The sequence below is a fragment of the Anthonomus grandis genome, chromosome 5, assembly GCF_022605725.1.
Source record: "Anthonomus grandis grandis chromosome 5, icAntGran1.3, whole genome shotgun sequence".
Classification (NCBI taxonomy): Eukaryota; Metazoa; Arthropoda; class Insecta; order Coleoptera; family Curculionidae; genus Anthonomus; species Anthonomus grandis.
The window spans coordinates 33,595,468-33,613,890 of record NC_065550.1 but is presented as its reverse complement, the minus strand read 5'-3'; the positions used below and the strand labels follow the sequence as shown (position 1 = coordinate 33,613,890).

Sequence of the window (18,423 nt, the reverse complement as noted above, 5' to 3'; positions counted from 1 at the left end):
TTTTGCTTTCAGCGAATTCTCTATTAACTTAAAAAGAAATACACATGGTAATTCTATTTAAAATAAAAGCGATTAATGAATTTCTTTCAATCTTTCTTTTATCAATCTGAATGTGTACTTATTATTAGGTTCGTTTCTATAACAAAATGACAAAACTACTTGAATTCCTGCGGAATTTCACGAATATAAAAAAAGTGTAAATCTCTCGTGGCGATTATGCATCGTATGCGCACAACGGGTATAAAACGTACCGGTGCGGCCGTATTTTTTTTCATTTCTTTCGGTTTACATTGATACATTTTTTTTCTGTATATTAAGCAATTTTGGTTTTTATTGAAATAAGATGAATAACTGGTAAGTAGACGAGAATTTTCAGATTTTAATTAAATCTGACAAAATATAAATGTTTTTTTCATAAAATTTTTTTTTTTTGATTCAGGACTAAATTAATTATTATAAATACTATAATTAACATGTAGACTTTATTTAATTTTTAATTTCTTGCTTACTTAAATTGCGACTGTTTCAATGTAAAAAATTTTGAAAAATTATTTATCTCATAAAAAATGCTAAAATCTCCTTATTATATTTTTCGCCTTATTTTTTTTATACAATTAATTTTTAAAATGCTCTCATTAAAACATTCACGGAATATTATGTACAATGTTTTTATTATAATTTTTCTTAATAAAAATCCATATTTTTTTAAAGAAAATATTTTTTTTAATTTAAAAAAATTGCTTGGTTTTTCATCCTATTAAAGATATACCGGGTGACCAGGAAAAAGGGAACAGATCTTTAATAAAAAATTTAAGGCCATAATTTAAAAAAAAAAGCAATGTTGAGCGAAATATACCTTTCGACACTATTTCGTAAAACAGAGAAAGTGGCAATCAGAATATGAAATTTATTTCATTCTATCTACTTAAATAGAGTCGTAAAAAAAATAAAAAGGTACTAAGGAATAATCGTTTTTTTCCAAAAAATTTTTAGAAGTATTTGGATTTTTTTAAATACAAAAAGGGCATTTTAACTAATTAAATTGCCTAATTTGGTACTGATATTAGGTGTTTACATTATTTTCCAGGCAGCCCTAAATTTATTCCAGAAAGTTGAAAGTTTTTTTTTCAATTTTTTTTGCTGGACTGCCTGGAAATTTTTTTTTCCGATCTTATGTTTATTCCAGGCAGTTGAGGAAATTTATCAAATAATTTTGATTTTCAGCTACTTGAAAGAAACAAGAAAGTCTCTCTTTTTTGTTTTTTAAAAGTTTTTAAAAGTTTTTTTTTATTTTAAATAGTTCACGTTCTTAAATTTATTACAGGCAGTTAAGGACATTTTTTAAATATTTTTCCTTGGCTATCTGGAAGAAACAAGGAAGTATTATATTTTTTTTCATTTAAACATTTTTTTAATTTATTTCTCCCTCCAATCTTGTTTCCAAAATTCTAATAAAAATTCTAGGGTGACAGAGGGTACGAGATATTATGATCAAATTAGAGCAAAATTGCGTAAACTGATTATCATTAAAATGTCTCTTAAAAGTTTAACAAAAAATCGAAAAACTATTTTTGAAGAAGAAAAAACGAAAATTTACAAAATAATTTTTTTTTTGGAGTTATTTAAAGTCTTAGAGTGAAATAAATGATACTTTATTATATCCAGTTTTCTTGCTTGATATAACGATAAGTTAAAATTGATGATGCAACGTTTCGTTTTTTAAATTCCTCAGCATTTGGACACCGTATACAGTTCGTCTTGCCTGAAATATTAAAAAAAACCGTTTTATAACTTAAAAAAATAATCAAACAATTTATTTTTAAGAAATTTTTACCAATAGATGTACCATTTACCAATTTTTATAGCATATATATTTACCTTAGTACATTATAAAAAACAGATTCATTATATAATCAAAATTATTTTAAATACCTTGAGATAATTATATGAAGTGAAAAAAACATATTTTAATAGGGTTTACTGCATAAAGGGTGTTACAGAATAAGATACTAATCCTTAAGAGTGTTAATAATTCTTAAGTGATTTCAAAGAGAAAAGTTCAAGTAAAGATATGTTCTAAACCCTTTTTTTAACTTTTGAGCTACAGGATATTAAAATCTTAAAAAAAAATTATTTCTTCATAATAACTTTATAAACTTCCTAGATATATTTATGAAATTTAGCACACACCCTTTGAGTATCAACAATTATTTTTTGATAGTAGCATCCGTACAGGTACGAAGACTAAACATTTTTTAAACATATTATGTACTGTACTACTATTTGATGAAATAAAAACTATTTTTATAATCCCCATTCATTTCTTGACTTTTCTTCGTCTGGCAAGCAATTAACGCGAAAAAAAAAATAAAAACATGTTTATGCATGGTCAATTTATTAGTAAAAAATAAATAAATTTATTTGTTCCATAAACATATGTACATTATTTTACCATTAGAGGATAACAACTCTAATTCTAGAAGTCTCACGGTACTTGGATACAAGTTTTTCCTAAATTTGGTTCTAAGTGTGATAGCTTTTAACACTCTGTATCTCAAGTTAAGCAGGTTAGGACATACCTTGATTTGAACTGTTCTCCTTAAAATTACTTAAGGATTAGCATCCTATGCTGCAACACCCTGTATACTACAATAATATAAAATGTAAGGTTGGTTTTTAATAAAATTTTTAATACATTTATTTCACTGTTTTGTTTTATCCAAAATATAAACAAATCCGTTTAAATTCTTAAACAAATTTTCACGTTTTTTTCCACAAAACCAGCATTTACAACCATGAAGTTTCTAAGCTCCCAGCACGTATTTACCGAACAAAAACTGATCCTGCCATTATGTCCGTGATAAAACACTTTAGCGAAAAAACTGACCAGGAGGAGGCGTTCTACGTATGCGATCTCAATGACATCATCGAAAGGCACGACATGTGGAAATATTACTTACCCAACGTGGTACCTTACTATGGTAAGTCCGGAAAAATACTGTTCCTGCAAATTAGTAGTAAGAGAAAGACTCCAAGTCCCCCCCTTAAGTGTCCCTTTAAAGCCTTTAAAGATTATTTGGTAAGATGGTAAATGGATTCTTTGGATTAATAGAAAAATGGTTTTCTTAATATTTTTACCCTGGATATACCAAGTGGTGCATCACCGAGCGGAACATAGGAATACCCATGTAAATTTTAAGGGGGTCAATTATTGTCTGCCCTGTACATTTTATAGAAAAAAATGAGATAACTTTTTGAAGAGACCAATCTGGCAAACCCTCGTGCAAAGTTTAAAAAAATTTAATAAGGGAATCTTGATATATTCAATTAAATGTAATTACAAAATTACCAAATTTTCGGTTCAGGTAAAACCAAACGGGCACCAGTAAAATGAATATTGTCACTGACGTGAGGAAAAGTGTCAATAAATCAGTGACAGACTACATTTGAAAACAAAGTATGAATTATTCAATCGATGAAAATATAGATAGAATTTCGTAATTTTACAATTACATTTAATTGATTAATTCAAGATTCGCTTATTAAAATTTTTTGAAACTTTGCACGAGGGTTTGCCAGATTCATCTCTTCAAAAAGTTATCTTACATTTTTTCTGTAAAATGTACAGAGAAGCCAATAATTGACTTCCTTAAAATTTACATGGGATTTCCTATGTTCCGCTCGGCGACGCACCACCCAGTATACACAATCCTGAAAAATTTTTATTCGTATCCTATTCTTTTATTAGATTTTAATAATAATATAATGAATCAGATGTAGCCGTTTGTCTGATAATTTTTTGTAATAACTACCTATTTGCCCTAGTATGGTAAATTAAAGAAATCTCTGTTGGACTGGAGCAGAAGTAAGGGATGGATTTTGCAAAATATTAAAAATCAAGCATGGTAGAGCCCCTTAAAGTTAGTTTATTTGTTAAGACATTCCATGCAGAATAAATTCTTTAAACAGCTCTGAAAACCCTGAAAGACTATATAAATGATCTTAAAATGAACCAATGGATATCAATATATCCCTTTGATAATCTATCTTCTTCTGTCAATCAGTTATTCGCATCAGATTTTCTTTTTATTTACTTCTAGCTCTAGAACCGGTGCTCTAAGCACACCTTCCCTTACTCGTCCTCTATCATCGTGTTTATTACAACAAAGACTAAAATATCGAAAAAAAATCGTAATCCAGACTTTTTCCATTTAGCTGTAAAATGTCACGACGACAAACACGTTCTGGAAGTGATGACCAGCAAAGGAATAAACTTCGACTGTGCATCCAAAGCGGAAATCAGCAAAGTTCTTTCGGCAGGATGTAGCACTGATCGCATCATTTTTGCCAACCCCGCGAAACCTATTAGTCATATCCGATTCGCTGCCAAAGTGGGTGTTAACACCATGACTTTCGATAACGAAAGTGAATTGGTGAAGATCCAGAAAGTGAATCCTTCTGCCAGGTGAGTCCCCATCTTATCAATCATAAAATGTTAGTTTCTATTCCTAATTTTTTTGGTTTTTCCGACAATAATCATGTAATCTAATTTTCTCGTATCTTTTAGGTAGAACACAGCAAGTCAAACTTAATTATTGCCTTTCTTTCTATACTTTATAAGCTTTTACTCTTGTCTAAATTTTTGTGATTATTACTTTAAAAAATCTGAGTATGCTAAGGCAATTAAAAATCCTAATTCAGATTTACAAAATATTTATTTAAAATCTAAGGAGCATGCTCTAAAAATGAATCCTATGAAGTTAGCCTTTTTGATCTTTGGTGAGGAGTATCTTCCATATAGTAACCATAGTATATCTATTGGTGGCAATACGATTCCTTCACAAGACAAGTTGCAATAGTTTAGGTATTTTATTAGATAAAAAGCTGAGATTTAAAGATCACATTTCATTATTATTAAAGAAAGCATATGGATCATTAAAAATTCTTTATGGACAAAGACATTGCTTAAGTAAAAAAATAAAAACCGTGCTTTGCGAGTCTCTAGTCTTATCCCATTTTAATTTTTTTATGTTTAGATTATGCTGATCGAAACAGAGTACAAAAGGTTAGAATAGCTGCCTTAGGTTAATCTTTAAAATTTCTCGTCCAAACCCGATTTCACATTACCTTACAGAAATTAGATGGCTAAATATGCAGAACAGGTTTATTCTACAAAAAAACTGATTCTTCTATAAAATCCTAAAGGAGAAAATTCTTTTTGAAAAACTAACTTTTCGACTATTATTGGTATAGGAAAAGCACGTGGAATATATTGTTTTCAAGTCATACTCAGCGAGTATGATTTACGTGGAATTAACATTTTAAGTTTATTAAGTAGCGGGTTATCCAATTCGAGGTTGGCTAAGTACAACCCTGCCGTTTGACACCTGTCAGAAAAAAACGTCGTTTAGCGTTTTTTTTTTGTTAAAGGTTTGCCATTTATAAATATGAATCGTTTAACAGTCGAACGACGTACTAAAATTATTAAATTGTTCTATAAAAATGGCGATTTTCCTGTGTCAACGTTTAGAGCTTTACGAGCCGATTACGGTCGACATAATCGCCCTACAGAGCAAACAATTTCGAACATAGTAAGAAAATTTGAAGAGACTGGATCGGTTACTGATATTGTAAGGCACGTGCATCACCGTAACGTTCGTTCAGCTGAAAATATCGATGCTGTGGCTCAAAATGTGGAGGAAGACCCAAATTTGTCAATTCCTCGGCGTGCTCAAAATTTGGGTTTGTCTTACGGCTCACTGTGGCGAGTTTGGCATTTGGACTTACAACTCCATCCGTACAAAGTCCAACTCACTCAAGAACTTAAGCCTACAGACCATGGACAACGCAGAACATTCGTAAATTGGGTGCTTGAACAACAAGCTGCTGATGGTCATTTTTCAAGCAGAATTTTCTTCAGTGTGAGGCTCATTTTACGCTGTGTGAATTACCGCATACGGGGTTCTGAAAATCCTCAGGTGATCGTAGAAAGGCCTTGGCATCCCGAAAAAGTAACTGTATAGTGTGCATTATGGCCTGGTGGTGTCATTGGTCCGTGGTTGTTTGAAAACAATCGTGGGAGAGCCTTAACAGTAAACTCTGAGCGGTATGGAAGCATGCTGACCAATTATTTTTAAAGGGAAATCAAAGAAGAAGATCTGGAAGACATGTGGTTCCAACAGGACGGAGCCACAAGTCACACAACACAGGACGTTTAATTTCAAGGTTAGGTGATATCTATTGGCCCCCAAGATCCTGTGATCTCACACCTTTGGATTTTTTTGTGGGGCTATGCGACAGATCGTGTCTATGCCAATAACCCTAAAACTCTTTAACAACTTAAAGCCAACATTCGTGAAGTTCTGGCCGAGATATCACCTGAAATGTGCCGTAAAGTGATTGAAAATTTTCTTAAAAGGATTGAAGTTTGTCAGAGTTCCCGCAGTGGACATTTAAATGAAATTGTGTTTCACATATAATGGAATGATTCAATCTTTAAAACAAAATAAAAATTTCGTCTCCATCTGAATATATTGTGTGTTTTATTCAACTTTACTTTCCCAAGCATAAAATGGATAACCCTATACAATTTTTATTATTACTATTTTTTTTTGTTAATATTTAATTTGTTTTATTTTATTTCATTTTGAGAAATGGTCGCGAATGAAACTAATTTAATTATTTCTGTTTTTATCTTTGTTTTTTCTGTTCTCGAGCTATATAAATTTATTTTGTTTTTTTCTTTAAGTAACAACGTTTGAAACCTATATATCACAACAATAAATATCACATACAGTACATATTATCTTATAAAGAATGAAAACAAATACAATTATTAAAGGACAAAAAAAATATAAGAAAGATTTTTTCAAAAAAATCTTTAATTTAATAGGGATCGAACCAGAGACCATCTGAAGTCGGAAGCATATACCTTGTCGCCAAACCGGGGTAATGATGTAGTATGCAAATAATCACATTATATGAGACAAGATTAAAGTTTTATTGGAGATTATTGAAAATGAGATTAGGTTCGAAATGAAAGATCTCATTAACACAATTTAATTTTGGGCTTCTCTTAGCTCTTGTAATCTCCAGCTTTTCGAGGAGATCTAGTTTTTTACCATTTCCACACCCATGTAATATAGTTAGATCATCCGACACCGAAAAGTTATGACCAGTTGATAAAAGGTGATTTGCAAAGGCTGACTTTGTTTCTTTAATATCGGTGTTTTTACAATTGTTGAAAATACTTATATGTTCTTTCACCCTAGTGGAAATTCTTCTACCAGACTGACCAACATACACAGTGGAACATTCACCACAATTCAAAGAATACAACCCAGATTCGGATCTATTGGTATCTGGTTTGAGTTTCCCTATTAAATTAAAACATTTTTTGAAAAAATCTTTTTTATATTTTTTTGTCCTTTCATAATTGTATTTGTTTTCATTCTTTATAAGATAATATGTACTGAATGTGATATTTAGCGTTTTAAAGTCCATATTTAAGTCAATAACGAGACACGATGGTGTAAACTTATTTTATTTTATGTTATGGTGAGTCAGTGTGTAGTTTTTGTATTTTTGTATTTAGATAGGTATGTCTCTTCTGTTAATTAGCGTTTTGTTCCATATTATTTAATTTTGATAATTTTATTTAGGTCTGATGATGCCCTAATGCGGCGAAACGCGTAACCTCTAATAGACGCTTTATTTATGAGACTTGGACATTGAGTTTACGTTCTCCCCCCCTTTGGTTTAAAATATTATATATATATATATAATAATCATAATATATAATATGTTTATTATTGTATGCTGCTAAATAAAAGCTGTTTATTATTATTATTATTAATATCGATTATCTCAAGTATGTATTATCAATTAAACAGTTTTCTACTTGTAGTTTGGTGATTCGGATCAAATGTGAAGCCACAGATGCGATACGCCCTTTAGGGATGAAATTCGGTTGTGATCCGGTTAAAGAAGCGCCGAGACTTCTTCGTCTTGGTAAATTGCTGAATTTGAACGTTATCGGGGTCAGTTTTCATGTCGGATCTGGATGTAGGGAGCCAGAAGTCTTTTGGAGGGCCATCAGTGAGGCGCGTAATATATTTAACTTTGTATAAGTTGGGTATAAGTTTACATTACTAGATATCGGTGGAGGATATCCTGGTGGACATGGAACTTCTATTAAGAAGGTAAGGACTAAAACATTGTCTGAAATACAACTAACAACTGAATTCTCCTTATAGATTGCCGGCGTAGTAAATAGTGCCCTGAGTAAATACTTCGATGATTTGCCTGACGTAAAATTCATCGCTGAACCCGGAAGATATTTCGTCACTTCCGCCTACACGCTCACCTGCAACATCTACTCTATCAAAAACGTTTATGACGAAAATGGCCACGAATTCACTCATAAAATGTACTACATCAACGATGGGGTTTATGGTAGTTTCAATTGCATCTCACATGACTATCGTACCCTCGATCCGATACCATTAAGCAAACAGCCAGATTTGGAAAAGTCCAAACACGTATCGAGTAGCATCTGGGGTCCATCTTGCGATGGTCTGGATCAGCTGGTGGAGGATATAGAATTGCCCCTTCTGGAGGTGGGAGACTGGATTATTTTTGAGGATATGGGTGCATATACCTTAAGTGCAGCTAGTCGGTTCAATGGTTTCCCGTTACCGAATGTGTATTATTGCATTACGTACAATGAATGGTGAGTGTAAACTTTAGTCTGGTCTGGTCTATTTGAATTATGATAAGAAACGTTTTTATGGGTTATGGATATGCGTTATTAATGTGATATTTATTAATTAATTTATTTATTTAATTCTTCATTAGAAAGATTCAGAAGCGCCAATCTCAAACTTATTCTAGGTATGCAATTATTAAAAAAGAACACTTACAATACAAACTAAATAAGTACTAAACAGAATAGTTAGTCTACATAAATACTCCAGAAAGCATAGGATATTTTAGCTTGGCAAGTTTAAAAAAAAACATTATGACAGTATAATGGATTATTTAGAGGAGGTTGCTTTATTTTCAATTTAAATTTAATCAATAATTTAATTTTAATATCATATTAAGATAGTCTAAATATGGTTTTAGTTTTTGTTCTATAACAAAACGCATTCGCCATTAATATTGCAATTTTTAGGCCAGGCTAAATCAATAAAAATTAAATTCGAACAAATTTAAAAAAAAAAAGCTCGAACCCATCGATTTTGTCAAAAAAAAACACTAACATTTTAATATAGGTTGTTTAAGAGCTGCGGTATACAAGTTTTCTTTTTGACACCCATGAAATCTCGTCAAAACCGATGCAGCTTGGAACACCCTATGTAAAACATGAAGGTACAAAATTTTTAAACAAAATATATAGATCCGAGTTTTTGAAAAATGTCCCCAATTCATTTTTTATGAGTCAGTCTTGCCTTAAAAGTGCAAAATAAATAAAAACTCTCAGTTGAAAAGTGGAACACTAAAATTGCTAAATAAAAGAAATAAAATTAAGCGGTCAAAAAGTTTTTGAATATGTGCTCAAATATATCATTTAAACTATAGGCGTTACTTGAAGGACTGTAGATTGCAACACTTGCTGAAATAAAAATTCTTTCATATTTTCTTACGCTCTTTTTTCTGGGTGATACTATTACTTTTCCTATAAATTCATGAAAAAATAGGCACTTGGTGTTAGGTTTTTCAGAAACCTCATAAGCAAATAAATGGTCATTAAGTTTCATGATTATTTGCCGCGCTACATCAAACACGGAGCACAAATAGGTAAATTAAATATTCGAAAAATTAACTTATCTTCAAATCCTTAATTTAAAAGCTATTGATGCGCGAGCCCCGATGATCTGTTTACTAATGACGGCATTTATGACCAAAAATTAATTGATAACTGCGTATTTGTCATCCCCTCCCGAGAGTCAGGCTAGCCGCATATTGAACGTAGGACCTTTGCATATCGTAGCTATTTGTCTTTTTTTGTTATGTATATATTTACCTATGTTGTCATATAAAGAGCATAAATTAATTGACGGTACCTATTAGTTATTAGAATTAAATATGTCTACAGGAGACGAACTTTGTTTAGATTCAGAATCGGATTCGGAAATCGAGAATATTCTGTTGTGTTTCTATTTAAAACGGCAAAAAAAGTGTTTAGGTGAAAGTGCTCATTAAAAAAAAAAAGAACGCATGGAGAATTTAATTTCTGAAGTGATTTAAGTGACGTTCAAATTAAACAATATTTGTACGATCCTTTGCATTATATTCAACAAGTGTCAGTTCAAAATTCTTTTTTCTTTTATCCTGTTAGCCTTACTGATGTTAGAGATGCAATTAAAAGCTTAAAAAACCATAAATCAGCTGGAGCTGATGGAATATCATCAAAATTACTACTCCTTTTGCCTGACTCTGCCGCCTTAGCTTCTGCCATAAACAATTCCTTTCATAATGGCATCTTTCCAGCATGTTTGAAGGAGGCAGTGGTTATCCCTCTTTATAAGAGTGGAGATGTGAGTGAGCCTTGTAATTTTCGTCCAATTTCTATATTATCTACCCTCTCCAAGATAGTTGAAAAACTTGCAAAAATCAGAATTTTATCTTTTTTGCAACATAATTGCATTTTATCTGCAAATCAGTTTGGATTTCAAACGGGAAAAGGGACTCATGGCGCTGTTTTCGGCTTTTTGGAGAGTGTCTATGTGTCCTTAAATTCTGGAGAGTCCGCGGCGGCAGTGTTTTGCGATTTGTTCAAGCCATTTGATTGTGTAGATCATGGAATACTGCTGTCTAAGCTCAATAATTATGGCTTTAGAGGTGTGGCATTGCAATGGCTGGAATCCTATCTGTCTAATCGTACCCAAAGAGTTACAGTATCTGGATGTTTATCCGATTCCAGATCCCTTAAAACTGAAGTACCTCAGGGTTCAGTGTTAGAACCACTATTATTTTTGCTCTATGTAAATGATTTGGGTTCATTAAAACTGCAGGGCAAAGTGGTTCAGTTTGCTGATGATACCACCATTTTATGTAATCATAGAGATTCTGATAATGTTAGAGCCCAGGTTTTTAAGGATCTTAAGATTTTATCGGAGTGGTGTGCTGCAAACAGGCTTGTATTTAATGTGAGCAAAACCTTTATTATGGGATTTAAGTGTGATGTTCAGGGCCTTATGTTTAGTGAAAACTCCCCCTTGCAAAACAAAGAAAGCTGTAAGTTCCTTGGTATTACCATTGATGGTCGCCTTCGCTTCGAAGATCATATCCTAAATCTTGCATCAAAATTATCCTCTGGATGCTTTGCAGTAAGAATGGCGGGGCATTAGCTGGGAGGGGTAGTTGCACGTTCAGTGTACTTTTCTGTTATTGAGTCCCACCTTCGTTATGGCTTGCCTTTTTGGGGTTTAAGCAACAAGGGATTATTAAACATAATTTTTGTGATTCAAAAAAAGGCAGTTAGATACCTATGTTCCGCTGGGTTAAGAGATTCTTGTAAACCTCTTTTTATATCTCAAAAAATCCTAACTCTTTTTTCTCTTTTTATCTTAGAAACAGCTACTCTTATTCATAAATGTCCTAAACCTCCCTCTAACACTGGTCATATGACTCGCCAGGTTAACGATTTTCCCTTACCAATCCCTACATCCTCCCTCACGAAGAACTCACTTATATACCTTAGCAAAAAAATTTACAACCATGTTCCTCTATGTATCAGACAAATTTTAGAAGTTAAGAGATTCAAAAAGGAATTAAAATCACTTTTATTATCCAGGGCATATTATAGCCTTGACGATTTTTTTAATACCTTTTAACCTGTGCTCTGACATCATTTTAGTGTTTTAGTTTTGTTTCCTGTTAAATAATGTAATTTACTTCTTCTAAATTCTGTTTTATTGACAGCTTTACTTATTTTTTAATGAAATTTATCAAAAAGATCCTTTTTTTTCTCAATCTGTTTTGTTATGATTCATTTTGGTAATGTGTGTAAATTTTATGGTAAAGTGTTTTAGATGTTATGTTTGTTTGAAATTTAAAGTGAATTTGGAATTTTTTAGTTTTTAGGATGCTTGTACACAAGATTTTGTTGTCTTACGTAATACAGCACATTTTCTTTCTTTCTTTTTTTATATAGTCTTTGTGACTTGTATCATATAATACTTTATTTTCCCGCACAAGTTCAATTAGGAGTTCCATTTATTTTACATTAACAGTTGCCACTCTGCAGAGAAAACTGTGCACACTCCACAACCGACAGAGGCCGGACCACAGACCAAACGATCTCGTTTATGAGATAGTTTATTCTGTGGCCGGACAGAGTACTCTGTTACTATGTCGCGCAGGCCTCCCCCTGCTACGTCCAATATGCAGCGTGTGTTACAAAATCCTCTGCTGGTCTGCTGCTCTAGGCTATGCTGTGCTCTGCTGCCCTACGTTCAATATGCGGCTAGCCTTAAATAGACCAATTTGTTAAGATCAATAAGATATCTAAAGGTGGTCAATGGGTATTTATTACTGATTATTAAGACGATATTTAATACGATCATATATTGACCACAATTAAGCTATCTACTGCTGGCCTTAAATCAATTTATGAAATAGTGACTTATTAAGTTTAATTTGTTGTGATAGTTAGATCTTCTAAGATGGTTAAAAGTTAAATATAGGTGATCTATATTTTTGCGTTTGACACTTTATTAAGATGTATCTAAAAGCCACATTAACGTCTGTTGCTACGATAATTGCATAATTTTTGCTGGTAATTAGATATTCGTTGACCTTTATTAAGATACTTTTAAATGAGAAATCTAATTAAAAACAACATCTTATAAAAATATAAATTAAAAGATTGTTTGAATAAACCAGCGACATTCAAACAATTTTTTAATTTATATTTTTTTAAGATTTTTTTTTTAATTTGATGGGTATTAGTATAGGCTAAAATTATACTTAAAAAAAAAGTTAAAAAATAGCAGTTGCTTTATTAATTTATTATGTTGTTGGAAAAATGCACTTACTAAAAGAAGCATTAATTAAATTTACAAGGGCACTTTAAGGGGAGAATAAAACATGGAATTTTATCGCGACCTGCTGATAATTTTTTTGTAACTTTAAAAGTATTTCCACAGCAATGAACGGAGTAAGAAAAAAAAGATTTGTTCGAAAATTTAGGGATTACCTTATTTTCATCTGGTTGCTATTTATTATTTAATTAGAAACGGATAAAAAGAACTTGCTAAATTCTTCACAGATAATTTTATTTTTATAAGAGCCCGTGCCAATAGGAGTATTTGTGTTTATATTTGGTTTAAAAGTGTTTTTATCTAGGTCCAGGTTAATAATAGACCACGCTGTTTTGTTTATGTTTAAAACTTTTTCTATAATTTAATATTTTGCGTTAAGATCAATTTCTAAGGAGCTTAGCCTGTCTACTTCTAGAACAGTTTATTTTGCCCTTTTTGAATCGCACCTTCGATACGCCCTTCCATTCTGGGGTACATGTAGTGCAACTCAATTTGACCGCATTTTTAGACTACAAAAGAGAGCTTTACGTTATACACTGAGACTTAAATACAAAAGTCATTGCTAGCATTTCTTCAAAAAATTTCAAATATTAACTCTTCCATCTTTATTCATATTTGAGTCCGTTTGTCTAATACGCAAACACAGTTCAGCATCTGATAGGCCTTCCCATAGTTATTCACTTAGAAACACGGAACATGATCTATACCTGCCTACCCCACATTCAGAGTTGGTCAAAAGTTCCATATTGTATAATGCAAAAAAAATGCATCATCTGCCATTGGAAATTAAATCCATCACATCTTTTTTTGCATTTCGTAAAGCATTAAACGCATTCTTACTGGAGAGAGCTTTTTACACAGTTAACATGAACATAAGGTATTTCATCTGGTTGCTATTTATTATTTAATTAGAAACGGATAAATAGAACTTGCTAAATTCTTCACAGATAATTTTATTTTTATAAGAGCCCGTGCCAACAGAAGTATTTGTGTTTATATTTAGTTTAAAAGTGTTTTTATCTAGGTCCAGGTTAATAATAGACCACGCTGTTTTGTTTATGTTTAAAACTTTTTCTATAATTTAATATTTTTTTATAGGAGTTGATCGTTAAATGATTTTTTTACCTTCGAGATGCTTTTTTTATATTATTTTTCTAAGGTTTTTTATTACAATTTGATATAAGGATTTTCTGTAATGTTTAAGAGCCAGTGAATATTTTTTGAATATTTTTTGAGAGGTTAGAAAGAGAAGCGCATAAGTGGTATTTAATTCGACCTTTTTTAATAATTTTATGATAAAAATTATCTTTTTGCATCAATCGAACCCTTATATTTTTATTATCAGAATTAATTTATTTTTTAAGAAAAAATTAATTTCTCATTAAAAAACAAGGCGAAGCGAGGATATTAAAAAAATTTAAATAAAACTTCTAAAAATGTACTTGAAACCAAACCAAAAAACAAAAAAAAATTATTGCTCTGCCCATTTTTTCGTGTCTACTGACATTCCTTACGCACGACCAATCTTCCTCTCTAAAATCCGAAAAAAAATCACTTTTAAGCATGTTTTTTATTCTTCTTCCAGGCTTAATGTTAAAGACACCCTCTCTATACCAAAAGCAAAACTGATAATCATTAACGAGAAAGAAGCAATAATTCGAAGCGTTTAAATCCGCTTACGACAAATATGCTGTCGGACCGAAACCTGTGGAAACATCATCGAAACGTTGGTCAATGTGGCTGCTTAGGGTGTGAGCCAAAGCTGAGTGCTATTGTCCTTTTTCTGTAGTGTCTATTATCAAACTCTAAACAGGGTGTTACAAAATTTGATGCAAATATTTGAAGAACGTATTGTTACAGTCAGAATAAGACGTTTTTTTCCTATTAGCATGTATCCTAAAATGCTTCTTACTTGAAGAAAATCGACTATTTGGAACACTGACTAAAGTTAGACGTTTCTAAATTTCTTGAAAAAAATCGATTATTTGGATTTATAAAACTACAATTATGCATCAATTCTTCTGAAAATTTGCATGTCTCCATTTTTTGAGTGCTCTTTTCATTTTCCGTCCCAAAAATTATGTTAACCCAATTTTAGGAAAGGATTTATGGGGCTTACCCTTTTGATGGCCCATATCTTATGTTTCCATTAAGAATTTTAAAAGTGTAGAACAATATCTAATTAGCCATGAAAAAATCGTTATGCAAGAAATTTAAGATTTTTTCATGTCTAACTAGATGGTGTACTAGCTACCCTGAATCCTTCCCTAAAATTGGATTTAGACGATTTTTCGGACGGAAAATAAAAAGTGCACCCAAAAAATGGGGACATGCAAATTTTCAGAAGAATTGATGCATAATTGTAGTTTTATAAATCGATTCCAAATTATCGATTTTTTTTAAGAAATTAGCGCGGGCGAGAGATACATCTCTCTCTCACATATGAGGCTATGAGTGCAAAAACGGACTAACCCCAATATTATTAAGTGCTAAAAAACAGGCTTAAAAAATACGGAAATGTAAGTGTGCAAAACCCTTTTAAAAGGACATTTTTGTAGTTCGAATTAATTGAATGTTCTTGAGTGTTACTTAAATTTGCGGAATTTGTTTTAAATTTTTGGATATGGCTAATATTCGATTTTTCTATGTGGGTTAGTCCACTCTGCATTTAAAATAGATTGGGATTTTTAATGGGTTACTATAACTTAAGCTATAATAAGTTTTACGTCAAAAACTTTATTACTCGTATTGTCACGGGAATAAATTAAAAAAATAGAAACTTTATTTTTTTATTAAATAGGTAAAGTTTCTTCGTCCTCAATTGGGCCAATTACTTCACCTCCAGTTGCTTGATCGGATGACCTCAGATTTTTATAAAAATTTCGGTATATAGGAGGGATGAATTTCATTAACTCAAGGAGATCTTTCTTTTTAGCGTCATTAATGGCATTACTATTTGGGTATAAAAGGGGCAGATCCTTAATTTCCTTGGAAACAGATTTCCTTTTATTAAGATCTACTGTGTTAAAATAAACCTCTTCATTATTTCAGTACTTATACTGAATAGTATTGGGAAAATCTTTTCTAAACCTTAACCATTGGATTTTGAGCCTTTTCTGTTTATTATGTTACTTTCAGCATGTCTTATGACTGTATCCCAGTCTTAAGGTATAAAGATATGTGGATGGAATTCCTTTTCTTTTTCTAAGATTCCGAAATCTTGGTCGCATGGTAAATAGGAATGACATAAATAATGGAGATGCAGTAATATAGTTACATATCAATGACATTTTTATATTACGATTCTGACCACCACATTGGTCAGAATACATAATAAGTCCCTTCGATGTAACAAAGTTTTTTATGTAATATAACAAGATCCCACCTCTTGCAGCTCCCTGGAAGTAATACTTTCATCCCATACAAACATGAACGAATTATTGGTTGCCATTTCATGTATATTAAAGCAGTAAGTCCATAACCAAATGCCTGTGGTAAGTACAGGTGTAGGAAAAGTCTTTATTAGATCAAAACATAATATGACTGCTGCGTTTCCACTTTTTGGCAGTTCAGTGTCTTTTCTTAGGGTGTCTCTAGCGCATTGAGCCTTCCTTTGGTGAAGTTCCTTCTCAACTTCTTAGTGCTGCCTCTATCTCGTAATGAAAAGGAATAGGTCGTTTGGTCCACTGTGCAGTAAATAGATTTCAACTTGACGGATAATATTCTACAATAAAGCCAATTTTGAATTTTTGTGGGTTAGTCCGATATTGCACTCATAGCCTCATATAGAAAGAAAAAGTCATATTTTACCTTCATCAATACGCTCTTAAAAATTTGCATCAAATTTTATAACTTCCTGTATATTTGAATAAAAGTAAATCAAAATCTATATATTTCAACTGAAATATTACTTATCTATTGAGGTTAACGTTTGACAAAGAAAATCTAATTCGATTCGAAAAAAAACGCTTGTAATTCTAGTTTTAATTTTAGTTTTATATATTATTATCTTAAGACCAATTAACGTGAACGTTACTACCTTTAATAAAATAAATACATTTTTAACTTTTTATTTTATTTTTCCAAAATCCTGATGTAAAGAATTATCAGAAATATCTTCTTCACGATCATTATTGTTTGAGGTTTGACATTTTTTTTTAAATTTTTGTATTAATTCGAGGTTTTTTTTATTTAGATTGTTTTTGAATTTTTGGGTTTCTCATCTTCATCATTCCACGGATCTAAATTTGATATTTTGAGAAAAAAATTATTACATTTTTTATTATTACAGTAAATATTGCATTGAAATCTGGAATTAAGAAAAAATATATTTTTCAGAATTAAATGGAGGAACTTTGTACAGGCTTCCCACTCTCTTTATAAAAAAACGGAAAATGTTATAGTGTTTAACATGTAGTTTTTGGGAAATATAGTGTTATTTATATAGATGGTTATATGTACATGGGGTGTTCATGTATTTTATTTTTTAAATCATTTTTTCAAAACTAATGCATTATTAAGTATAATATGGCCAAGTCTACATATTGTTATAACTGTTTTTTTGCTAAGAAACTTAAGAATTTTAGAAATTACTCGTAAATTGATAGGACGAGCAATAATATGTAATTATTTTTTGTAATTATTGTCTTAATTTCTTTTTTGTGAGTTTTTGTTATAATACAAATAAAAATACAGGCTTTGAAGATGTTTTGAAAGGAAAAAACGAATGAATATATTTAATGAGGCAAACAATGAATATTCGTCAATTTGACACTTTTTAGAAAATTCTAGTAGGTCTATAGAACATGCCCGTTAAGTCTTTTAATAAGTCAGCCAGCAAAATTTTAAAGACACTTAAGAACAATTTCTATTTTCCATATATTGCCTAATTAAAGAAAATAATTTTTTATTTAATAAAATATTATGAAATGATGAGCGCGCTTTTATAACCACCGGTGTATTTAATAGGAAAAACATATATTTCTAGACCACACAGAACCCATGGGAATTCTGCTAAATAAAAATTGTATACATTACAGAATAAGATGCTAATCCTTAAGGGGGTTAATCCTTAGGTGATGTTAAAAAAAAGTTCAAATAAAGCCCTTAACTTTAGGGCTACAGGGTGTTAAAACTTTAAGAACAAAATCGTTTCTTCATCATAACTCTATTAACTTCCTAAATGTGTTCATGAAATTTATCGCACAGCCTCCGAGTATCAGCAGCCATTTTTTGATGTAGGAGATGTTTTTAAAGTTTAACCAGTGGCGTCCGTACGGGAACGAAGACTTAATATTTTTTTAATTGTCTTAATCTTTAAATTTGATTATATTTTATCAATAAGCACTGGGTTTTCTTATCACATAGCCTTGTC

At 31.2% G+C, this 18,423-nt stretch overlaps 1 protein-coding gene across 1 annotated transcript; it reads left to right on the top strand.

Annotated features, from left to right (window-relative positions):
* The first annotated feature begins 242 nt into the window (after positions 1-242).
* LOC126736572 (ornithine decarboxylase-like) lies at positions 243-17,114 on the top strand. Its single transcript, XM_050440971.1, is given in 6 exon segments — positions 243-354; positions 2,785-2,981; positions 4,216-4,465; positions 7,907-8,201; positions 8,256-8,731; positions 14,635-17,114. Coding segments are annotated over 6 exon segments (1,314 nt in total). The 5' UTR covers positions 243-343; the 3' UTR covers positions 14,720-17,114.
* Positions 17,115-18,423: the final 1,309 nt, after the last annotated feature.